Raw genomic sequence first — 26,265 nt, 5'->3', positions numbered from 1 at the left:
GCAATTCCGACATTTTTCATTTCCGCAATTAAACACGACCACTCCCGACAGTCTAATTATTTCACAATCAACAATTAGGTATTTTCAAGCTTTTAATATAAATTCTCAAAACTTTAAGTCCGAACATTCCTACTGTTATGAGCAAGCTACTGAAACAAGTGAATACTGCGAATATCGGCCAAAATACTGCATGCAGTTTGCTATTTTCAGACAACTCTCCTCTCATGCCACGACCATAACTTTAATATACACATTAAAATGCTTACCCCAGCATCAAAGCTTCAACGGTCCAGGCTAATCTTACTCACAGCATTACGTCTTCGAAACTTTATAACAAACTGGAAACTCAACAAAACGCGATGGGAAATAATATGAAAAACAATTTTATACTTTAAGCAAGCGAGAGGGTAGTTCGCAAAGTTACGAGACGTAGTCTTTTTGTTAGAAGACAGACTGCTAACAACTTGTTCGTCCCATTTCGCGCTTCAACGAAACGCGACGCTCGCTAACATTAGGCTGAAGATGCAACGGGAGCTGATTAAAGGATTATGGGATTATAAGGTCTTGGTGGAAGGACCTGCTTTTGAAGTGACACTGCGGCAGTTGTGAATGTGAGAACAGTATTTATTATTCACGTGTATTTATGGGGGTAGGCCAAGTTTTGGACCCAACTGGAGTCCTGAACCATGAGCTGACGCGACTGCCGACTGGATTAAAGCCAGCCAGAGTCGTGAAGGGCATTAATGAGCGATCCCTTGATTCTGGCTTCGGCAGTGGAACTAGCCTGGGTTGTTTTTGGTCAGCCTCTCTCAGCGTGAGTTGAAGGTGTAAGAGTTGAAAACAAAAAAAGGCCTATTATACGTGGCATTTTTTCGTTGTTTGAATTCAGTTTTTTAATTTATTTATTCACGCTGCAGTTTTGTCCCTTTTTAATTTATACAAATACTAGCGGCCCGGTACGTGCTTCGCTACGTATAAAGTGAAATAAAATAAACAAATCGGAACATCAAATTCATTTATTTAATCAAAAAAATATTTTATTTAAAATCGAAATCAATTGCTAGCTATTTACAACACACTTAATCCAAAACATTTGGATAAACAATATTTTTTGTTTTTCCATTTTGAGCATAAATAAACAAACGGCTGGGGGTACCGACTCTGGAACAGGCAACATATAACTGGCCATGTGAAAAACAATGTTCCTCCAAATTCACACCACAAACGTGAAGTGTTTGACCTTAAAGGCATTAAATCGCCTTGCATGCTCTCCAAAAGGTGTTCTATCAGCTCTTATTACGATTTTGCGATTATCAGTTGGCATACGATCGAGAGCAATTTTAAACAATTGAACTAATGCGTTATGCTGATGGAAAAACCTTTGTAGCTCACGAATAATTTCTCGTCTTGTATTCGAAACAATTGCACAACGTTGATCCAATTCACGATTTTCATCACCAATAAAATAAATTTGCAAAAATTGATGATCAGCGTCGGGGTATGGCAATAACGAACCAGCTTGATGATAAATCTGGCCCTGAATCTGTAACATGTATACAATTTTAGGTAAATCTTATATCAGTTTTTTTTTAAATATACTTTATGCTTCAGATTGATACAAACATGGAATAATCCTGTTGAAGTATTTACCTTAAACGTCGGCATAAAATTATCTCTAATAATTTTAGTTGCACCAAAAGAAGTCATTTGAAATGCCGAATTGTATTGTTGAATATGACTCAGAAAGTGCTTCGACGCTTGCGATGTCCCAAAAATAAATGAATACAATGGTTCGGGTGGAGTTTCTAATGCTGGCAATCTCACTTTGCCATTAGCACAACACATGCCGGGTGTTTCACCTCGAAAGTTAGCCGCATCACAATGTGGACATATTGCGTCCATCATTCCAATGTATCCATACATACTATAATCAATCTGACTGTTGTAATTAAAAGCAGCACGCATCATTTCAGCCAAAACAGCACGACGTATTCGTGATGGCCGTGCAAGATTCAGTACAGGTACTGGGTTAACAAATCTATTGCGTGCATTACGTTCACGCTGCGATGCATTAGCTTGTGCGCGTTCATCTGCAGTCTGTGATCGTCTTAGTAATGCCACATCATTTGCATTACGCGTTCGCCGACCTATATTTGCTCGTCTGGCTGGTGGCATTTTTCCCGTATGCACATATGTTTTCGCTTAAAAATCGAAAAAAAAAATTAGAACAAAAAAAAAAACAAATTCCCAAGAAGCTGTCGCATATGATGCCATGTGAAATCATATACGGCAACTTAGAAAAGTATACATAAATTCAGGACTCACCGTTTGTATGAATGCACTGCAAATGCAATTATGTGAAAAGAAATTTATCGCTGATAATATGATTTAATCAAACCACGTCCAAAATGAATTGACGGCATGAATGACATAACAACGTGCTTGTCCTGTCAACAAAACTTCAAAAAAGTTTCTGTGAAAAAAGTTTCTATTGAATTCATTTATTACAAAAAATGTGACAAATGAGGAACCGCTCGACCGATTTTGTGCAAACTTCACATAAACCATCTACTAAATATGCCGACCAAATCCTAAGCATTTGGTTTGGATAGGTGAGCCCGTTCTTGAGTTATGGAATTACAACGAAAAGTGGCATTGATTTTTATATATATAGATTTGGATATGAAAAGCAAATATCTATTATAAATTGGGTTATCCATTTCACAGTATAGTAATTTTTTAGGTATTTTTTAGAAATGTTTTAATTTAAATGAACAAAATAGCTGAACTATAAAAATAGTTACGCCGAGGTTTTATTAGCATCCAGGTATTATTAAAACTATCCACGGTGTATTAATTTGGTGTGAAATATTTTTTATTTTCTATTATTGAGTCTGTTATATTGTTGATTAAAAAGTATAAATAGCTGGCTTGAATAATCTTAAAACAGCCTCACAAATATACTTTTTCCAAGACTCGAGCCATTTGGTAGAAGCAATAATATAAAACTTTTGATAAACGTAAACTTTTATTAACTGGCTTTTATCCTTGGGCTTTAAGTCAACCACACAACCACCACAAAAAATATCTATCAAGACTATCCGCGTCCACGAGTTATCTTCCAGAATATATGTATACTAGACTTGAGACAATAACTCGGTACCCATCACCCGGTGTATCCCTCGTCTGTTTCCACTTATTTTCATAAACTCGGCTATCTCTGTCTATAACGTAGCTCGCTCCAAGCCGTTAGACTATTTCATTATAAAGTTTACAAATAAATATTTTACACCTGCAATCCTTTGTTTTATTATTCGTATCAAATTTCATTCTTTGTTTAACTCTCTTCGGAGTATTTCTTAGTTTTATCTTGAATGAGATAATTTGGAATGGAAATGAAAGATCTATCTTAAATATACATTTAGTGTCTTTGCCTGAATAGCGACTTGTAAAGCGATCTTTTAACCCTACTGTGCAATTGATTATGCTGTCAATGAAATGAAATGAAATGCAATGAAATTAAATTATTTATTCTGCAAATAGGATATTTTATCACTTTTACATGTCTTTTTTCAGAACGATGGAGCCGACATTTCCTAGCTGACTCCCCTAAGAAGAAATGTCGAAACAAACTCAGGGGTCGCAGTCTCTTTTAAAGTCCAGACAATTTTCAAATTCAAGTGTGTAAACTAATGCAGAGTATTTCAATAAATTGATAATGTACCTGCATAAGGTTTATACTTACAAAAAAAATGTATTTAGTATCGAAAAGCACTACCTTATTTGAAAATTGAATCTGCCCATCTCCCATAAGTGGAAGCTCATTGATATGTGTATCCTGCCCATTCTAACCTATGGTTCTCAGACTTGTTCGTTGACCGACTCCCATAAGTTCCGAATTGGAGTTTTCCAAAGAGCTATTGACGCATTGTTGGTAATAGATACAAGAACACCGTGCGGCGTTCCAAACCTGGAATTATAGACGTTGGCAAAAAGGCTGCCTGGTTAAAATGGGATTGGGCGGGTCACGTCAGCGGTGGTGTCAGATGTGGGACACAGTAGGCTAGATAGAAAAACAGATTTTGATTTGGCATAAGTACCAAAGGCTAAGAAATTACAAAATACATTTATTTTGTGACTTCCAATTCAATAAGTATTTTAGATTGAGTTATTCACCAATCATTCCGATTATTAGATGCCACATTTTTATATAAGCAAGTAATGTGACTAGGAGAAAACGTTGTGTAGACATTTACCATAGTTTTTGCCGCAGTAATATCGGGCTCTTAGTCCTGACCTAGATAAGCACTATAAATAATATTTAACTGAATGCACGCATATCCGAGTGTTTCAGGATCCCCGCGTAGTACAAGATTTTGCTTGGCAAGTGACCTGAATGTTTGTAGAAGCTGGCCGTACAAGGATTAAATTCATTATTGCGAAATTAATTTTTTTCAACCAAATTTGAATCTTATTACTACAGCAGCAACTATCCTTACTGTAATTGCAAAAAAATTCCAGACGTACCCTTTAAAGATCTTTATGCAAACGTTCATAGTTTTGAGAAACCACAAATACTTCCACATCTTAATACCAAAACTTCGTCTTCTAAAGTCCAATTGGATCCTGTTTCTGTTGGTCCTAAGACAAACATATTATCGTACTCCATATTTACTTATCTGAACAACTTCTCCTTATATTTGAACTCTCACAACTTTATTAAACAACTTTCATATTGCAAGAGTTTTGGTTTTAATAAAATCTAATTCTTAATTTCGAGTTTTTGTTTCGATTGATATGTTGTTTGCGTTTCTGGTGTTATATTTAATTCTATAGTTCAAATTGTTTAGTCTTTAAAACTGGTAGGTACATAAAATACTTTGTTTACAAAAATCGGTATAAAAATCATCTTAATATGTCTTATTATTAAACTGTTTTCAATGTCAAAAGACTATAATTACAATCCCTTCTTAATGTGATAAATGTGAATGAAATATCACAAGTAAAACAAAAGACATTTCAAATAAAAAAATACAAAAGAAAATATAAAAAATCACAAAATCTCACTACGTCAACGCCATCTAGTACACCGATAGCCAGCTAGCAGTTCAGTAATGAAGTTCCAACCTAGAGTGACTAATACCGTTGCAGTATATTAGTGACGCTCATGTCAATATCCAATCCAATTGACTCAGCTATAACCGACTTCCACACGAGCGAAGCCGTAGGCTTAAACTAGTTATGAAATATGCCCATGAAAATATGGAGACAGAAATGCATTATTGGGGTTGGTAGACAGCAATAGAGTAATTAACTAAAAAAATCCAATTAGAATTAAAAAAAGTGTTTTATAAAAAAATTTAATCAAATAAAAATACTAAAATAATCGCATAAAACATGTGAAACGAAGTGGGACTTATGACGTCACTTGTCAGTAAAAAGTGTACAGATAAGTTACGTCACAGGAGATTTCACCCAAATGTTTGTTTGTTTTTTAAAATTGCATCTGACGTACAAATAAGATTCCTATGCTCAATTATTATGTACTTAATAACGACTAGAAATATTTGCAGCATACCCCAACATTCAATTAATTTAAAAAAAAATGTGGTATGTTATCAAACCAGCCAGCTTTCATAGTTCCTTTAAAATTAGCAGTATAAAACAACGAAATAGTTTCACAGCTTTTTTACTAGTTTTCAGACTAGATCTCTATCGATAGCTTGTTTGAAAACTCGTAAATTTCTATAGTTTGTGGATAAACTACGTATGAAATATGGTAAAAGTTTTGGTTCGGGATCCGAGAGTACTGTTTATATTTCGATACAGCGCTACTTAATATTTTCAGCGGGATTGTAAAATATCCTAACCAAATTTTACTTCAAAAATGACTTTATAATGGCCATAGCGGCTCATGTCGCAAGACACCAGCCATTTGCGTGAGACATATAGTGTACAAGCGTGTACGCCAATACAGGTACACTCTCTATTCTTAATAGAGAGCGTGCCTTGCCTGCCCTGCTTGCCTTGCCTGTGCCTTAAACGGCAATCAGACAGGACCGGGGAGAGATCAGAGGCAGGACTTACATTTCATGTGCCTTCAGAAACATGGAAACTGTATATGAAGCCGTGGTCATCATGGTCAATTTATAGTCGCGCTATAATGGTACATAAGATGTAGGCTAACAGACGGTTGGACAGTCGACCATCCAGTGGAGTTTAAGTAAGTAAGTTCCGTTTTTACCCTCCAGTATTTAACCCAAAAAAATCTTCTCTAACTTACCCGTTCATCCCTACACCAAACTCCTGATAATGGGAAAGAATTGTACTCTTAAAATCTCCCAACAAACGTTAAATATAAATAGATTTTTCATAAACCACTTAGCTATTCTGAGGCGTTCCATTAATCCTTCTAAAAGTGTCGGTGGGGCTTTTTAAACGGTCGCTCCATTACCCGAAGTGAAGGTTCCCAGTAATCTTGTAGCTACGCTTGTGTAGGGTTCGCCAAACGACAGATATTTGTATTGTAATGGAAGGCCGGAATCTTTCTTTATTGCGCAATCTGGTGTAAAAAGCTTTTTGCTAACATATTTTTTTTTTCTACTCAAGTTGTTCTGTTTTGCTTTGGTTATATTTTATTTTAATCGTTGTTGCTTTTTTTGTGTATTTTTGGAAGAAATCAAGTTGGTTATACAACAAGCACCATTTTTAAACTTCTAGACATTTTATAAGTAGGTAGAGACATTCCAAGAATGCTTTATTATTTACTTTTTCATTTTCGGGTTTAGAAACTGTTAACTTACCTTTAAAACTATACATTAAAACTTATAATCAATCTATCATTCCCGAATACTTCATCCAATCTAGCAAAGTATCCTACAAATAAAATACTGGCCACAATATTGATGCCCGCACCAAGACAAATGAGGCGAGCATTGGTCTTTCATCTTAGACAACTGAAACCTTCTTTCCTAGCTAGCCGTAGGCATGGTTAGTTTGTAAATAAACGCATTCCTTTGAAATCCCTTGATTTGCACCCCGAGGGCACTTCCAGCGTCCGGTTGGCTAAAGAAAGGTTATATCTAAATGCAGGACTCCACAAAGGTAGAGTCAAAGGCGACCTTTTACAGTTATATTTTTTGTCTGTTGTTGTGTTTTGTTAGGTTGGATGATAAATACTTGTCGCGTCACATTTCCATAAATAGAAGAGGAAAAGAAAAGGAAAGGGATTTTTTGATCTGTCACTATGACGGTCATTAAATAAATAAAAAAATTAAGATTTTTATTTTTGGTACCGATTATTTCTTTTGGTGTTCAAGCGCATGTGATTTTTCATCATAAAATAAAAAAAGACCGCATCCAGAAATAAAATCTAACAGCGTAGCTTTAAATCGTATGTAGCTTCGCATTTCAGCTTTCTAGTTTACCATTGGTTCAATTGTTTTCGCTATGGAAGCATTACAAACCTCCTTTCTTATACTGACCCACTAAATACTGTTCAATACAATATATTTCACCATATGAAAAAACACAAGCGTATTATCAAAGTATCTTTCAAATAAATTGAACGTATACCAGTCGCCCAAATCCAATCCGATTTAAACTAAATTTCAGCCAAAAAGGTAAAGTTCACCTTTCCGATTGGCACCATCCAAGTTTTTTAGTTTTATTCGAACTGCCTTTAACCTCTCGTCTTTAGGGAAATCTGGATTTCACAGAGGTATTTGACGTGAAACTAGAATAGAATTTATCCACGCTTTTGATTCTTCACGTAATTCCCCCGTTGGTTCTCGTTCAGTCATAGGAATGTCACGTGAACTTACCTTGCATTTTCTGGTTTAAAACTGTAAGTAAAATACCGAAAATCGCCGTCTTTTTTAAGTGGGTTGAAGTATAATGGAAAATATGTCTTTAAAATATATTAAACGCAGGTTTTTTTTTGTTTATCGGACATAATTTCTTCAGAGAATCGCAAGGTAAAACAAAGGAACACGAGATGGCAAAACTACGGCAGAGAGTAAAGCAAGAATCGTTAACGCTGAATAATTATAGATATCAGTTAGACCTTGTAAGCTTTTAGTCCAAAAGTGGGCGTCGAGCTAAACTCGTCTAAATCTAGAAAACAATTTGACACACACTGTGGCTGTGGGTTTATTTTAAATGCTAAAATAAGTCAGAATCATTGAAACTGGATTTAGATTTTCATTCATCCCTTATTCTTCTATTAATAGCCGGAGAGAGTGATAATGTTAAAATAAGGATCTATATCCAACATTTGAATCTAAAATTATAAAGCTCTTTTTGACCTCCAACGCAAAAATTGCTCTCGTTTTTATTGCTTTTCACGAGTTTAACGTTGACACGTGTGTGTCTGTTTGTGCCATCGTAGTTCTCGAACTGATAAACCAATTTTGATTTTGTTTCTTTCTGTTTGGAATCTGTAGAAAATCTCACCTGCACAAAATGTTCTACTACACCTTTCAAATAAAAGGGCTTGACTAGCAGAATACTATAAATACTATGACGGAAATCAAATCCAGGTGTGTCAAACCTACATATATTTAATAACTAGCTGTTGCCCGCGACTTCGTCCCCGTTAGTAGAAAATATAAGTTATGATTTATACCTGCCCTGTTTTTTTTCACATTTCCCATTGTATCTTCGCTCCTATTAGTCGCAGCGTGATAGTTTATAGCCTAAAGCCTTCCTCGATGAATGGTCTATTCAACACAAAAATATTTTTTCGTTTTGGACCAGTAGTTCCTGAGATTAGCGCGTTCAAACAAACAAACAAACTCTTCAGATTTATATATTAGTATAGATATACCGTTGTTTAAAAAAATGGTGATTTGGCTCACAGATTTTTATTTGTTGTCCCAATACGAAAATTTTGCCAATATAACATATTACGCTTTCCAAAGCACACCCCTAACAGGCGACAGTTAATCGTCTAAAAGGTCATTTAAATTGAAAGCGTCTGGTAATTTACGTTTCAATTTGAATTGTTTCCCTCAATAAAACTCCCGGGCGGATTTGTTTGAAACATTTTCTGAACTTTAGCTATTTAGCTGGGATGCGTTGTTACTCAATGCTTCGCGTTAATGAGTCTTTTTGATTGGTGGTGCGGGTTGAAATACCAGAAGCTTTGATGCGGTCCTTTGTGACATTTTGTTTCGGCAATTTAAATTTTGGTGTTATCTAATAATTAGTAGACGATCATTGAACAACAGGGATTCTGTTTGTAATTGTTTATAAATAAAACTAATGTTATCAAAAGGGTTAAAACAGTTAAAAAATAGTTCTTAGTAATATACTAAACACGATGAATGACCACTTTTCTTGAAAGATTGTTAATCTTTAACCAATTTCTGAACACTAAGCATTGCAAGTCCGTCTCGCACTTGACCGGTTTACAAATTTCAACTACGCAATGCTACTAAAACTTCCTTCTTATACATATATATCTATACATATATATATACATATACAATCTATATACTTCTTATACATATAAAATATATATATATCTTGCAAATATTTATCCTCTACGTCATCAAACACATGAGCTCTATATAGCAAGAAATACTTCACGCAAGGAATCAGGGTCCGAAATTGTATATTCATAAGGTCCGACTGACAAATAGGTTACCATCAAACATGGATGAGCAGGTCCTTGCTATCTGTATTTTCTCAGTCCAGCCGTAAAATAGAAGTTATATACTTACCCTGAGATAACGCCACTACTTAGATATTTTATTATATCAATTTTGCTGTTGTTGATGTTTTGACTAGACTAGGCACTTGACCAGATAGTCAAGTGATATTTCTACCTAAAATAGGTTATTTGACTATAAATCTGTTTAGTACGTCAGATAGGTTTCCAAATTGAATACGTATTTTTCATTTTATCACAAAATTGAGGAAGATGTAAATTATGGTAGTGGGTGCTAGGAATAACACTTGCTTGTAAAAAGCGTACTGGTTTGAGATATCACATAAGATTTTTTGTTAACGAGATAAAATAGATGGGTGTCATTGAGCATGTGATTTGAATGCTTGTGAGAATCCCCGTGACACAAGGATTAATTACCTTAGAACGGGAGTTAAAAAAAATGATCCAATATAATCAGTTTTTTTTTGTATGTACCCTATTGTTTACGTCAATAGAATCGAATTAATGATGGCTACAGTCACGTGACTTATCGAAACGAAATGACATCTCTATACATTCGATCGTTTTCTATTGATTTTAACGAACGAACTGTGTTGGCTAGAGCTTGAAAATAATGTTTCTTCAAGTATTAATTATAATTATTGAGAAAGTGGAATAATATGGTCATATTGGACGCTATTTTTGTGAGGAAAGTCAGGATTTTTTTGTAACACGCTTTAAAGTACAAGGGATAGACACAGTATAAACTAATAAATAAATTAGTTAATCCTATCTTTTTATGATGAGAATTATGTTAAATGTCATCCACTTTAAAAGCTTGCATATTTGCGAATCAACAACCGCGAACGAATGCGGATCGAAATGGCAGACGACGCAATCCTTTCTGCTTACGCTGTTTTATTTAAACTGGAAAAATGTTCTTGTAAATGTAGCTTCAATTTTTGACTACCATTATTCTATATTTCCAGAGTTTTTAGCCACGTTTTAGAGTGTTCTGGTTCTAAATCTTAGTTATCCATTGCTAAATTTTAATAACCAGTATATATTATTCTGTTTTCTAGTTTTACCATTGATTTTCTTCTACTTAATAATCATTTAAACTAATCTCATTCTTCTTCATTTTTACCAAAAGGGATATCCTGGCTGTAGTTTATGACCCGTGACAGTTAGACAGTTGACATTTTTACAGCTTATGTATTTCTGTTACTTTTACAATGACAAATACAACAATTATCGAGGTGAAGTAATTGTAGCTACCTATAGACATATAATTGATGTGTATAAAACTTTTTTAGCCGACTGGTTTAGGCACATCCATTTGATTGGTTTTTATCTTCAGTTGAAGATTTTTAAGTGGTTACAAATAAGTTTAATAAAGTTTTATGTTTTACACGTCTCTTTGTATATATTCAAGGTCTCCTCTTTTTAAATCAGAACGATCGGTATTATCATTCTATTTCCCCAAACCAATTGCTCTCAAAACAACATTTCGCTGTGTCGAAATTATTCATTTCAAAACGGTGTCAAGTTCCCAAATTGTTTCGAATCCGTATTAAAGGACAATTACTTTACAGAAGTTTTTAATTTTCACATTTTACTCAGCGATGTAGGAATGCCGCTTGAGATCAAAATAAATAGCCTGATACTTGAAAGTCTTTAGGACCCTTCCAATTTCAAAGAGGAAATACTGCCATATGTGATTTAGAGAGGGAGTAAGACCTTCCTTTACTTTTAAGCACAGCTCTGTTAATTATTATTGTTCTGATAAAGGCAAAAAATACGTGTCTAATATTTCTTCACTAGCTGTTGGACGCGGGCTCTCCTGCTACAAATCTGAAACTGTTTCCAGGGGAACATAAAATCGGGATAATAACTATCCTATATGCTTATCCTAGTTATAAACTATCTCTGTACCAAGTTTCGTATAAATCCGTTCAGCGGATTTTGCGCGAAAGAGGTAGAAATAAACATCCATAAATACAAACTTTGGCGTTTATGATATTAGTGGGGTTATCTTACTTTACTTTTTATATCCAGTAGTATCTATTCTCTTGTCATTTAGTAATAAAAAAAGTATCTATATACTAATATATAAAGCTGAAGAGTTTGTTTGTTTGTTTGAACGCGCTAATCTCAGGAACTACTGGTCCGAATTGAAAAATTATTTTTGTGTTGAATAGACCATTCATCGAGGAAGGCTTTAGGCTATAAACTATCACGCTGCGACTAATAGGAGCAAAGATACAATGGAAAATGTGAAAAAAAAACAGGGCAGGTATAAATCATAACTTATATCTTCTACCCACGGGGACGAAGTCGCGGGCAACAGCTAGTTTTTAAATATAAACTTGACCTAGTGTCTCTCTTTTTGCGGTTAAATAATAATTATTTGTCTTAAGAATACAGAATTTCGCTCTTTTATAAGTATACGCTTAAATTTCTTTCTACAGTCTTCCTTGGATATAAAGTCAACTTTATTGCAATGTCATACGATTCATTTCTGTAATTATGTTTTGTTATTAAATTAGGCTTACTTTACGAAAATCCTATTAATAATTACGATTGTTTTCTATTCATTAGGAAGTCTTCTGTAAATTATTAAGTGTTTGTAATTATATACTTTTGGTATAACATTCCTTAGTTTGAAGAGTTCAGACCCTTGAATTGAGAAGTTTGTTTCCGACTTTCAAGTATCCTTCAGTATCCGGGCAGAGATGTATCAAAACAAAACCATATTTTGGAAAAAAAGTAACGTAGGTATATATGCTTACGTTGCAAGTGAAATGAAAGCCTTTTATTAGAAGCGATCTTTATAATATACTCCATTTTACACTATACTAGTATATATTATACTTGCTTTTCGCCCGCGGCTTCGCCCGCGTCGAGGTCAGTTATATCGCGTTTCCAAGAAAACTCTTCAAAAGTCCGGGATAAAAACTATCCTATGGTTTTTTTTTTCTATCTCTGTACCAAATTTCATTAAAATCCGTTCAGTGTTTTAGACGTGAAAGCGTAACAGACAGACAGACAGACAGACAGAGTTACTTTCGCATTTATAATATTAGTAGGGATACTAGGTGTAAAACTAACGGACCAAGTTTGAAACATAACACACTGCGCTACATAACGCGAGTAACAGATGTCAGAGAAAAACAGCCAGGACCTGTGCAAACATCGTCTTACACTGGAAGCCGCAGAGGAAGAACATTGTCGCCGAGTTGGTGTGATGATCAAGTCACATATGCATTTGGCCTTAAGAAAGATGGAAGTTTTGGAAGCATTTGACCCAGCAGTGGAACCACACAATAAAAAGTTTAAAGACGTCTTAGGCTTTTATTTATAACTGAGAAAAAACTTAATGATAGTTACTTTAAAAAATAACCTATAATCGTTTATTCCATTTTCTATGTAACCGGCTTCCACATCAAATTTTGAACGAAGAATATTAGAAGGACGGAATATGTATTAGTTCTACCATATGATATCACTTTATGAACAAAAAACCAACCAAATACGTTATTAAAATTCACGAAGGCTTCTATACTATTCACTTATTTCAGCTTACATAACATTTTTATGTGATCCTTATATCTTTGTGATAAAGGTCACATTTGCAGTGTAAACGGTCGGAAAATCGCGGACCTTTTTGGCTTTGTTGAGAATTTTATCGTGACGTTAAAGGTTTTTTTATTTAGTGCGATATGGAATCGTCCATAACAAACCTGACTCTACCATATCAGAATTTATTGGAAAATAGACCTTATTTGTATTGGGTTCGTCGAATATTGGTTTATGGGAGAGGTCAAGATATTTTGGTGGTTAGCTGCGATATTTTTTGCGACCTTTTAGTTAAAGAAAAAGGCTTAGATGTTTCCTTTTGTGATAATGTGAGGAGATGGCATGATGGAGGGATGCCGACATTAATTTGTTGCGAAATGGATGTTGGCCATTGAAAGTTTGTTATAATGGTTTTTCAGGATAAAAAGATGGCAGAGTCGATATTCGTATTGTGTGGAAAGGTCACAGTGGGCGATACTGTTCTGTGTTGGTTAAAATGGACTAAAAATTCATTCAAGGTAAATGGAAAATCGTTTACTTTGAGGTCGTTTTTTCTATCAAGAGTCTATTCCGTGTCTTGCTTTCAATCAACTATCAAGTCAGCCTATTGATGCCCACAACTGGGCATTGGCTTGTCATAAGTTAGACCAAGTTGTTGTGTTTTTTCAGTCGCATTGACTTTATTGTACGTGGTTCACCCAATTTTTGGTTTTGGCGGATGGCATAATGACCATTTTTTGTTGGTTACCAATTATTTTCAGACATTTTTAAATTCATCAATTCTCACTGTTTTTTATTTGATCCTTTTTCTCAGGGGAGGAAGTGGGTAGTTAGCAGTGTTAGTGTCAGACTTTTACTGACTAAACTTGAATTCTCTGTGACGTCTCCCGCATTTGACCAGTACGTGGCATTGCAATTCATCACATAGCACCTCAGTGTATAGGAAAATTTGGCTGTTCTATATTCTCATCATCATTAAATCATTTATCCCACGTCTACCCAGCCCCACATATTGCATTCCAACTATGTCCTTTAAGCATTCGCAAGAATTGCAAACTATATCAAACATCATCATTTTCCCAACTATGTTGGGGTCGGCTACCAGTCCGACCGGTTTCAGCTGAGTACCAGTGCTTGACAAGGAGCGACGGCCTATTTGACCTCCTCAACCCAGTTACCTGGGCAACACGATACCCCTTGGTTAGACTGGTTGTCAGACTACAGACGTTACAGGTAGTTTCTGACTACCTGCAACGACTGTCAAAGATGTAGCTAGATGTAGCAAGCTATATCAAATATCAGGTACTTTGTTAGGAATCCCCTTTTCCTGACAAGACCTTAACCTTAAGTAATAAGATCTGTTTATATTTAGTCGCACGCGGTTCTCTCCCGTTATCAAATAGGCCGGTCTTAGTACCTACATATGTCCGTTTTGTTATCATTTTAGTATTATTATTGAGTTTTAACTTGTGGTTAGGTGTTCCTGACTTTTTGACATTTTAAGTTGAATTTTTTGCTGTTGTGAATGTGGTGCCTTGTGTCAAAAAATGTTGTGTGATTCGATTTTTTTATTATAGGATTATGAAGTAACGTTTCTAGATCTGATCTAACTGTATGGCGAGCTCTTCAATTTATCTTCCTGTGTTTTTACATATAAAATACATAAAATAGATCGCACATGATATATTTATTTTCATACAATAAAATTTAATAATTTTACTCAATACCTACAAAATTATTATTTTACAAGGAAAATGTATAATTAATTTGTTATTGTTTCAAAGTGGATTTTATTAAACTAACCACAATTTGCATTGAATACTTCTTGTTTGTGTACAATTACAAAAAAAACATGGATACCTCAACCGCAATGCATGCATACATTAATTAAACATATTAATATTTTGTTAATTTACCTACATTTCGTACTTCGAAAAAAAATTAAATATAGGTTTTTGGGAGAGCCATGTGGTAACAGTGGTTTTTAAATGGGTATAATATTTTATAATAAACAAAAGCAAAATGGTAGTGCTGAGTGCATGTAAAGTGATATGAAAATACCTGGTAGAACTTGACTGTTGCTTCTATGGTTGAAAATGAGAGATTTAGAAACTCGAAACAAAATGATAAAAAGTCGTAATATTATGTATGTTCATGTTACTGATCACTATTCTCTATCATAATTTCATAACATGTTGGGGTTGGCTTAAAGTCTAACCACTATTTTACAAAGAGTAACTACTTAATTGGCTCCCTCAACCCAGTTACCTGGGCAACACAACACCTAAGTAAGAATGGTTGTCAGACTTTCAACGATGTATCAATAACATCCTGCACCCACAAATGATCGTGTCTTCCGAAAGAATCCTGTGCTCAATCTTGACGACCTCCGTGGTCGAGTGGCGTACGCACCGGTGTCAAGGTTTCGCTAGCTCTGAGGTCCCGGGTTCGATCCCCGGTCGGGTCAATGTAAAAATTCTTATTTCTACATTGTCTCGGGTCTGGGTGTTTGTGGTACCTTCGTTGTATCTGAATTCCATAACACAAGTGCTCTAGCAACTTACTTTGGGTTCAGAACAATGTATGTGATGTTGTCCGCATTTAAATTTCTGCAATTGTTGCTTAGGAACGAGATTTTCTTATCATTTTTTGTAAGATTAGCAAGCCTACATTGTAACTTAAAGACTGATAATTATCAATAAGCTTTTAATATAAACACCGCTAACATTAATATGTGTCAAGCAAATGTACTACATGTAGTAATTATAGTAAATTCAGATAACAAAACAAAACAACGTCTACGCGAAGCTACTAACGGGGAAGAACATTTATCTCCCAACTCAACTATATAAAGACGAGAATTCATTTGAGATATCATTCCGCTCTCAAAATCAACACAAACATGTATTCAACATACTTTGTGACCATTCTCCTTGTTGCTAGTGCAGTGGCTTGGGATACCATCCCACCTAGATTCATTGGATATCCTAACGAAATCTATGGTGATGACGAAATTCTAGAACATAAAAGATTTGCTCGTCAAGCACATGGCAGTGCTTTTGTCAATTCGGATAGTACCTCTGGTTTAAATTTGAAGGTTCCTATAGCTGGTAATAATAAAAATGTTCTAAGTGGTGTTGGAGGGCTAGGTTTTGATGCTAATAAGCATTTGCAGTCTGCTACAGCGGGTTTGGCGTTCGATAATGTGTAAGTTAAAATTAATTCATTGTAGATAGGAAATGGTAGCTGTGTCTTTTTATTCATGAATTAGTCTAATTAATTTTCTTTTATGTAAATTTCTTTGATTAGAGATAAAATTTGAGTTTCATATTCTTATTTCTTTCTTCTTTCTATTTTGACCTCATATAGACATTAAAAAATATGAATCGTAAAACGTTTGCAACTAAACTAACTTTGTACAGTTCCAAAAATCTCCTCTTTACCGATTCTCACCAAGCTAAGCTTGATTTGTTCCGTTGAGATTAATTTCCAGTTTTCATATTTTAATTTCAATTTCGTTATGTCGTATATTCTTATCCCCTTAATAAATAAAACTATTTGGTTTACAGCAACGGCCACGGACTGTCCCTAACCAACACCCACATCCCAAACTTTGGCAACCGCCTCACAGCCGCCGGCCACGCCAACCTCTTCCGCAACAACAACCACGACGTGTCAGCTAACGCCTTTGTCACCAGGAACATGCCAACCATCCCTCATGTACCGAACTTCAACACTGTTGGTGGTGGCCTTGATTATATGTACAAGTAAGTACTAAATTCTAGAATTTGAATATTTTATTGGGCTGCTAAGAGTTGGGCTGACTGAAATCTTTACGATATTGACTTTGCGATTGAATGGTTCTTTTTTTAATAAATATCCAAAAATTCTTTACTTAAAACAATTTTAGTAAGACTATTGTCTTTCTGGCGAAACAGAATCAACCCAAGCGTTTTAAAATCGTTAATTTTCCTATGAAAAAAATCAATCTTGCATTCATTCCTTGCATTCAATCCAACTAAAAACTCATCAGGATAAATTTTGATGGCTGTTCTACTTCTTTACAGGAACAAAGTGGGAGGTTCATTAGGAGTGGCACAAACTCCGTTCTTGCAGCGCACTGACTACTCAGCCATGGGCAACTTGAACCTCTTTAGAGACAGATCCAGTTCCCTGGACTTGAATGCTGGTTTTAGCAAATCTGTTTCACCGTTCATGAAGAGCTCTTGGGAGCCGAGTGCTGGACTTAGCTTTAGGAAATTCTTCTAGATTATTTATTGTACCTATCCATTTAAAATAGAAAAAATAGGCAATATTCTAGGATGTCTGGTATAGTTCGTCTCTTTAGATAACAATGTGACGCTGCCTTAAACCAGGATAAGATGATACGATGAGAATTCCGCCTTATAAATAGTGAATTTACAAATTATTGACAACTTTCTCCTTCCTGAATTCGATGTAAAATTGTATATAACACATGTTCCATTTACGTATGAATTGTGAAAATATGTAATAAGTATTATAAGTTTTCAAAGCATTTAATTAATTAAACGATTTTAATCTTACTGAAATTTTGTTTTATCTTTATTTTAAACATTTATACCACTTGAATCTTTCAGGGTCAAATTCACTACAACTCTGTCCCGTCCTGTTACGGAATATTATGATACCTAAAACAACTGTGATAGTAGGATACGCACTCGAGTTAGACCACGAGAGAGTTAGACTATGAGCCAGTGCTCGCGATGATGATTCGCGGTTGCCTTTGGAGGAACCGCGAGACTTGGGTAGCGAGCTAGCGAGAGATTCTTATATCTCCTTAATAGCTTGCCGTCAGTATGGGCTGAATTAGTCATTTCACCTTTTCTACATTTACAGTGGCACTATGTATAATACAGAATTCGTCAGGATCTATGGTCTGTCGTTCTACCTCAACGTAGCTGGGTTGTTAATTTTTGTTTATTTCATGTTCAACCTGGTATTAGAGTTCTTCAGTTACCGTACCGTTACCGTCTTTGACGTGGCAAAGCAAACCCATTTAATTTCTCAAGTGTACTGATTTTTTCACGATGTGTTCCTTGACCGTCCGTGGTCGTAATATTTATTTTGCGACACGCTTTTGAGTCTGAAAAGGCAGTTAAAACTGCTAAAAACTAACTAGCTTGGGTAAAGCATAATCCCAAGAAGAAATATTCCACTCAATCATTTATATAACCTGTGGACGTTGACATAAACGTCTCTAAGCATCTGTTTAACACTTCGAATAATATTTGTTTGAATAAATCTTTTGTTTCGAACTCAATGAGTAGCAAGTTACAATCATAACAGACGGGCTACGTTTTACAAAGATTTATTGAAACTGGAATAGTTATAAACCTTGTTTAGCTGACAATTTGGGCTGTGATCTTGTTATAATTAAAATCTAATCTATTATTTCAAATATTTATTGATGCTAGACAAATTTAAAGAAATCTGATTACTATTGTAAAATGTATTTTTTGTGATTTATTATTGATTTAATAATACATCAATAAAAATACTCATTGAATAACAGTAAATATTTGATGTCTGTCTTTTTATTTCTTACCACATTATATGTTGCAATGAACTATTTGATTTGACAAGGACATCTAAACTCAGAAAACGCTTCACACAGATCACACAAATACTTGTCCTTTTACTAATAACTAAAGCAAATTATTAAAATAGTAAGCACTGTCGACTAGCAACTTTAAAAAAAAGCTACGGTTTGCATACCGGGAGTGCCGGCAGAAGTGAAAACTTCAATATTAACGTTGTGCGTTTTTGATATTCTGGAATGGTTAGGGAATAATTTTGCACGAATTGTTTTAATTATCACCTTAAAATCACTATCCATTTTTGTGGTAGAATACAATATTTATTTATTTCGCTATCGTTGCAGTATTGTGCTAAAGAAGTATTCGTTTTACGAATTTTCGTTCAAGTCACGTGTTATGAAGCGAGTTTAACAGTTTTTACTCATTACAAAAAAGTGTACCCCCGCTAAAGAAGTTTTCACTTCAAAAACTCTGTGTTTTTGTAACCATTCTAGTTATTTACTATCTACGAAAGAAAAACGAGGGAAGTTTCGCGACATTATCAAGAGCTCTCAACGTCAGGAAATTATTGTGAAATTCTCAGTTTTGAGAAATATCGATGCAAAGATATTCTGTTGAATTATTGTGCAGATAGATATTGTAGAAAAGCAAAGGGTTAGAAGTGCTGAGTACAATTTGAAGAAATATTATAGTGTTATGAAGGTTACCGAGTTCGCGGATAGGTGAGTGGATGGAGGTCATTATAACACTAACCCACTGAATGATTTCGAAAGTTTGATTTTGAACCCACTACTGGGTCGACAAACATTTGTGAGATCCACGAATGCTTGTCCTGAGTTGGGTGTGTGTTGTGAAACCCCCTGCGACATAAAGATTCAATTCCTTAAGGTGGAAGTCGTTTTATTTAGTACAAAAAAACTGTTAATCCATCGATAGCCGATTGGTATAAATCAGCAAACCTACAGCATGCAACGTGTTGTGAGTTGAAGATTAAATTCCATAGTAAGGAAAAAAGAAACAATCCTTTCCACTGCACCAATTTCCTCTTCATAACAAGAGTAAAGGAAATTTAGAAATTAAAAACCATAAATTTATAATGAACGTTTTATTAATAAAAATACTGTCATTACAAACTACACTTAAAAATAGGATGCAATCAAAAAATGCCTTTACAGAATAACAGTAAAGAAAATAAAATGTCGTACAGAAAAAAAACAAAAAAAAACTTGATCCTAATAATTAATGGTTACCAAAAGACCGGCTGAAAGTAAGACCGAAGTTCGGTTCCCAACCACTTTTCATGAATGGGGTGTCAAACTTCTTGAAGCCAGCATTGAAGTCCACGGACGAAGTGGGGTTTTTAAACACGTTGAAGTTTCCCATTGCGGAGTAGTCTTTACGGTCTAAGAATGGTGTGTGAGCCATGCCGAGAGAAGCGCCGATCTTTTTACTGGAAGAAAGCGTAGAGAGTTATTATTATTTGTGGTAGCTAGATAGTGGCGTCATAAATACTAAAAAACATGGCGGAAATGCTGATAATCTTGAAGAGTTCTATAAGATTTTGTGATCTTTAGTAAAATAACTGTTAATTAATGCTTTTGAGAAACATCTAAGACAAGAGATACTGTTTTAGGAACATGTTAATTGAAAACTCCTTATTTAAACATATCTCCAAATGAAGAAGAAAGTTAAGTCACCAATATTATTCAACACCTTTATGCGTTTTTATCGGGATAGCCCGACTAGTTACGTACCTAACTGGAATACTTAATCATTAGATGAATCGGAGCCAGGTCGTGACTCAAACTATCACACTGATTTACAATCTTACCTAAAGAGAGATATGTTCCGAAAAATCCCGAATACTTACTCGTACATGTAGTTCAGCCCACCGCCAACGGTATTGAAGTTGGGCGCCCCTGGGAAGTCTGGCATGTTCCTACTGACGAAGGCTCTCGCGTTGAGGTCGTGAGGCTGTGTGTTGACGATGTTGTAGCTACCAGCGGCAGTCAATGATTTTCCGAAACCGGGAATTTTGTCATGGCTAACGGAGAGACTGTGGCCCTTGCTGTTATAGAAAAGTAATAAATTATTTACTGGGAAATGCAACAAATAATTTTCAACAATAAAGAAGTATAGTTTAATTCTACATATTACACAACTATCACGCAACGCCATCTAGTCTCAAAATAAGCATAGCTTATGTAATGAGTACTAGACACGTAATAAACATACTTGTACATTTGTAAATACATAGATATGTTAAAACAGACGCGTAAATTGTGTACGATAATTTTAATGAAGTAGGAGTAGCAGATAAAGAAACTGATTTTAAATAATTGTGAAGAGGTACACAACATTTTCCACTCTATACAATCACTTACATCAAAATTATAACTGAGACCCACATGCAAGTCATCCTGATTTATGTATAACAATGAAACAGTATAGACAGTCAACACTTACATGTTATCAAGTTGAAGTCCAAGACTATTACCAGCCGGTTGCAACTGGTTGTTAAGGTCCATAGATCCAACAGCACTGAGCACATTGTTTTCATTATGAGCTATTGGCACCTGCGCTCTTGTTGACATCCCTCCATCAGACTTCAAAGTAACACTACCCTGTACATCCCGCCGTGTCCTGGTCCTATCGAAGTAAGCATCCTGTGGCTCCTGTTCTTCTTCATCGACGTTAAACCACTGACCTTCTTCACTGAATGAAAGAAGTTCTCCATTCTCCCCAAAAAAGAGGTTTCGGGCATTCACTGAAGCCAAAAGGACCAATCCGAGGAATAATTTCAAGGAACACATTTTTTGGTTTGGATAGTTTTTCTTCTTGATTGTTTTGCACTAGTTTTGATTGTAGACTGATGATTTTTTGACGGAGTTTAATATATATAGGAGAAAATGAGAAGTGAAATTCCCTGTTTTCTCGCTTGGATTGCAATATTAATCTTGTATTATAACTGAGAGGGGCAAAAGGTTATCGGGAAATTACTGGTGTACATGTGGAGTTCTTCTTGTTGTTTAGGAAATTCCTGAAGTTATCTCTATTAGTTATTCTGTAACTTACCTAATACGTGTTCGAATCATTTCAATTTAAATGCACAAATATTTTTTTTAGATTCAAACAATTTTCGGAAACTTAGAACTGAGTGGACAATAAAAATTCAAGAATCTTGTAGTTTTGAAAATCTCATTCATGTCAGCTAGTTGTAAACAAGTATTTATTTATAAATATTCTCTCAGTATCAGAAACTGTTTTCAAAACAAAATAGTTAACATATGTATACTAAGCTTTTATTAATTTGCGTTGTACCACTGTTTTTGTCATTATCTTAAAGCTGGTGGCATCAATCGACTGTATTTTGGGTAAAGCTACAAATCATGCATCATGGTTGACAAATATATACAAAATTTAATTATTGCTTTGTACAGTAATAAAAAAAGAATAGAAAAAGCAAAAGAAGATAGATGAAGATTCTTAGATAGTCAGAAGCGTATTTGCAATAAAAATTTAAAAGAGTTTTTTTAGAAGCAACTCATTACACGCTGCATACCACGTTTTAATTTTGATATAGCCAAATTTATTTTAAATTCACTCTGGGTTAGGTACTCACAAGACAGAAAAGTGGCAATAAAGAGCCTATAAATGGTGGCTAAATCCAAGCTCTCATGACAACTATAAAAAGTTATCTCTCATAATACACAAGGTATTTATTGAAATGTTTGCTAACTAAAATTGACAAAATTGACAGGTTATTAGGGCTTTCAAGCCTAAATTCAATTGATTAAGCGGTCCCCCTAAAAGTCAAAAATAAATCCTTTCTTTTTGCATCTAATTACCTATCTTTGTATCGGAGAAAACAAGTTATACTTAAGTAAATACAATTAAATTTTCTAACATGAATATTTCTAAGAATTTGCCTCATAAAGTAATTATTTAAAAATTAAAATATTTTTTTAATTAAATCGAAAGCTTAGAAAATGTTTCTTTCTACGAAGATAAAAAATAAAAAAAAAAACAGAATTCAAAAAGTTTTTATTTCAAATAGGCCGCTTTTTAGGCACTTTTAAAACGTTACATTACTGACTCTAGTTGCACGGTTCCAAAGTGTCATTCTTATGGAGAAGAACCGGCAAGAAACTCCATGAGTTACTCTTTTCAAAATAAAATATTACTATAAAATCTTACGATGCAAATGGCATCCTACATTGTTACGATAAGAGACAGGTCTTCCCCGTACCTCGCGATATGTACACCAGGCGATAACCTTTTGCTCCCAGCACACGCCCGATTGATAAAGGTACTTTACATAATTCTGGAGTACCAGGGATCTTTTAAACGATAATTTCTCACATATAAGCCACATGCTTACAAGTCAACATCAGTCTGCAATCATATATGCAAAAAGAGACAACGAAAAATAAAACAAAAGTCGAAAATGTTCACCTACAAATTGATTTTGGGATTGGTCCTTGTGGTATCCGCTAGTGCCCGTTATTTGGTCTTTGAAGATCCTGAAGGAAAATCTTATCTCGTACCCAATCAAGCAAAAGATGAACAGGTTCTGGAAAAGGAACCTTTTTACGAGAATGCTGTTCAGTTAGCCAGTCCTAGGGTACGCAGGCAAGCGCAAGGAAGCATCACTTTGAATTCTGATGGGTTTGGGAGCAAAAGTACCCATCGTTGGCAACGAGAAGAATGTTTTAAGTGCCCTTGGTTCCGTTGATCTGAACGACCAATTGAAGCCTGCTTCTCGTGGTATGGGTTTGGCGCTCGATAATGTGTAAGTAAATTCCCTTTTAACTAAATATTTATATAAGTATTGTCAAAAATTACTTGCATGTGGTACCGTGCATTTCAACCTGTAAAATAACCCTAAATTATTACTATTGTCGACCATACCTCTACCGTATTTTCAATATTCCTGCAACTTATGCGGTGTTCAAAACAGTAGTTTCTATCCTATTTTATTAGAACAGTCCTCTTCTGATTAATTAGCTTACTAACCGTCTCTGGTAGTAATAGGGAAAATACACATACTCCGTTTATACACTAAGGAGGAGGATGGTGTCAAGTTTTTATGAGACTTGTAATGAAATTAATAACGTTTTCTCTTATCCAGCAACGGCCACGGCTTGTCCGTAATGAAGGAGACCGTTCCTGGCTTCGGCGACAGGCTGACGGGAGCTGGCAGAGTAAATGTCTTCCACAATGACAACCATGACATCAGCGCTAAAGCCTTCGTCACCAAGAACATGCCTGACTTCCCAAACGTACCCAACTTTAATACCGTCGGTGGCGGAGTCGACTATATGTACAAGTGAGTTAGAATTGTTTTTGATTTTGGTCCTTATTTCGGCAAAAGGACCAAAGAGTGGGTGTCATTTATTTACATAGTTTGTGTAACATTTGAGACTTCCTAGTAGGATGTCCTCAGGCACAGTAAAGTGATGCGAGCAGCAGAAGATTGATCTCTATTGCCTGCAATTGGGGAGGCCTATGTCCTGCAGTGGACGAATAAGGGGCTAATGATGATAATAATGATATGTAACATTTGATATGATCAAGAACAACATTGGACATCTACAGTTTTAAGTGTAATTATACTAAAGTGTACATGTTTTACAGGAACAAAGTCGGCGCATCTCTCGGCATGGCAAACACTCCATTCTTAGACCGCAAAGACTACTCAGCCATGGGTAACTTAAACGTGTTCCGTAGTCCCACCACATCCGTGGACTTCAACGCTGGCTTTAAGAAGTTTGACACACCAGTGTTTAAGAGTAATTGGGAACCAAACTTCGGACTTACTTTTAGCCGGTCTTTTGGTAATAAATGGTAGGAGAAGGACCAGTTTCCTTTCTGATTTCTTCTTTCTGAATTAGATTAAGATTATTCTGAAATATTTATAGGTAGTAAACGAATTTGTTAACTAAAGTATAATAATGATACAGCCGAAACAAATTGTGTCCAATTTGTAAGTTCATTTCAGTATTTATTTATTGAATAAAATTATTTCACTTAAGTATTTTTCGTGATTTGTTCTTGATTTTATCCCTACATTGTCATAAAGACATAAAGGATGTGTTAACATAGGGACACCAAATAAATGCGGTTCAATGTTACAAATGACCGCACATATTATACACTACATACCTATATGTACACTATAGTAGCAAATTAACTATTCCTGTATCACATACATTACATTTACAGTATTAACACACGAATTACATCGACCTTATTCAGATTTCCCAAAAAATACTCGGTCAAATTAAAAACGAAATCAACGAAACGAAAACCATTGGTCGGTCGCCAGACGAATTTTTCGAAACATTTTCGCCACTAGAAGGGAAATATGACTGTTTCGCAAACATTATTACTGTCGATACTACATTAAAGTAAGTACGGCTTGATTTAGCGGTGCAAAATGGAAAAAAACTTGGGGGACTATTCTGATCATCACTCGATAATATTATTTTGGTGGTGTGATATTATGGATGAATCAGAAAATAGAAAGCTAAACTGTACATGTAACTATTTTTCTTTGTCGAATCCTGTACTTATGTGGCGGAGTTAAAACAGAAGGAAGGAGGTATAAGAATATCCTATTCAAGTACTTTGGACCTTACGCCCTGTAGTACGGAGTTTTGCTTCTACAACAACAGCTGTCATAGTATCTATGTCAAAAGAAGTGGTACGTCCCCAATATCAGGAATAAACTTGCCGAATATTTCCCGTACCACCTCGCACCAAATGTTTATGTGAAACATCTATAAAAAGTCACTTTAATATTATGAAGACGTGTTCACAGTCCCCGATGTATATCAATGTCACGCTGTCACGCCTAAAATGGCGGAACACACGACAACCCGAAAAAAAATGATACGAACCCTTATTCGAACGCGGAGGGAATAAAACGGAGTTAATTTTTAAGAGCTCTTGGACTATGTTGTTTTGGACTCTTTGCCTACATTTTGTACGTTTTGTGAGTTAATTTTGTCTTTTTTGATAATATGGAATTTACGTTTTTAGTTATCATAGTTTAAAGTGTTTTAAGTATCTCTTAAATGATCAAACTCGTCTCTAAAGTAATTGAAAATACCTCGGCAGCAATATCATTGTCAAACACCAGTGAAGTGGGAGTCGGACTCGCGGCACATAGGGCTCCGCATAAAGTAAGCTAAACAATTTGGTTGACTAACTGACTGAGTAAACGTATTTTCCAAATACCAATAAATCTATCATCGTAATAACCTGGGCTGGGATACTGATGGGATGTCAAATAAAATACTGCAAGACAATTTTAAACGTTTATCTTTACAACCTATACAAGAGACATAGATTTAAGACAGCTACAAGCAAAATTCAATCGTCTGCCAGTCGAAAAAATATCGAACGACATTTCAAAATCTCAAAAACAACTGTCTCGTAATAATAATCTTT

The 26,265-nt window shown here is 35.1% G+C and overlaps 2 protein-coding genes and 1 pseudogene across 2 annotated transcripts; 1 reads left to right on the top strand and 2 right to left on the bottom strand.

The window, feature by feature from the left end:
• Positions 1–1,070: 1,070 nt before the first annotated feature.
• On the bottom strand, positions 1,071–2,430 carry LOC113499545. Its single transcript, XM_026880060.1, has 3 exons — positions 2,326–2,430; positions 1,651–2,201; positions 1,071–1,543 (listed from the first exon to the last, which is right to left on the bottom strand). Exons 2-3 carry the CDS (start codon positions 2,173–2,175, stop codon positions 1,214–1,216), a joined length of 855 nt encoding a protein of 284 aa, XP_026735861.1. The 5' UTR covers positions 2,176–2,201; positions 2,326–2,430; the 3' UTR covers positions 1,071–1,213.
• Positions 2,431–15,857: 13,427 nt separating this feature from the next.
• LOC113499585 lies at positions 15,858–24,871 on the top strand (annotated as a pseudogene).
• LOC113499444 (attacin-A-like) lies at positions 19,935–21,747 on the bottom strand. The gene is made up of 3 exons (XM_026879925.1): positions 21,277–21,747; positions 20,681–20,878; positions 19,935–20,260 (listed from the first exon to the last, which is right to left on the bottom strand). The coding sequence occupies exons 1-3, from the start codon at positions 21,621–21,623 to the stop codon at positions 20,050–20,052; spliced, it is 756 nt and encodes a 251-aa protein (XP_026735726.1). The 5' UTR covers positions 21,624–21,747; the 3' UTR covers positions 19,935–20,049.
• Positions 24,872–26,265: the final 1,394 nt, after the last annotated feature.

Source organism: Trichoplusia ni, chromosome 12 (assembly GCF_003590095.1).
Source record: "Trichoplusia ni isolate ovarian cell line Hi5 chromosome 12, tn1, whole genome shotgun sequence".
Lineage (NCBI taxonomy): Eukaryota > Metazoa > Arthropoda > Insecta > Lepidoptera > Noctuidae > Trichoplusia > Trichoplusia ni.
Note: the sequence above shows the minus strand (reverse complement) of the source record. Positions and strands in the feature narration are given on the sequence as shown.

Bases quoted from the DNA above. Each gene is read 5' to 3' on its own strand.
- LOC113499545 (XM_026880060.1), bottom strand. From the start codon at position 2,175: ATGCCACCAGCCAGACGAGCAAATATAGGTCGGCGAACGCGTAATGCA. The intron at 1,544-1,650 runs GTAAATACTTCA...TACATGTTACAG, and splicing joins ATTTTATGCCGACGTTTAAG to ATTCAGGGCCAGATTTATCA.
- LOC113499444 (XM_026879925.1), bottom strand. From the start codon at position 21,623: ATGTGTTCCTTGAAATTATTCCTCGGATTGGTCCTTTTGGCTTCAGTG. The intron at 20,879-21,276 runs GTAAGTGTTGAC...TTTCTATAACAG, and splicing joins GGACTTCAACTTGATAACAT to CAAGGGCCACAGTCTCTCCG. The intron at 20,261-20,680 runs GTAAGTATTCGG...GCTTTCTTCCAG, and splicing joins GGGCTGAACTACATGTACGA to TAAAAAGATCGGCGCTTCTC.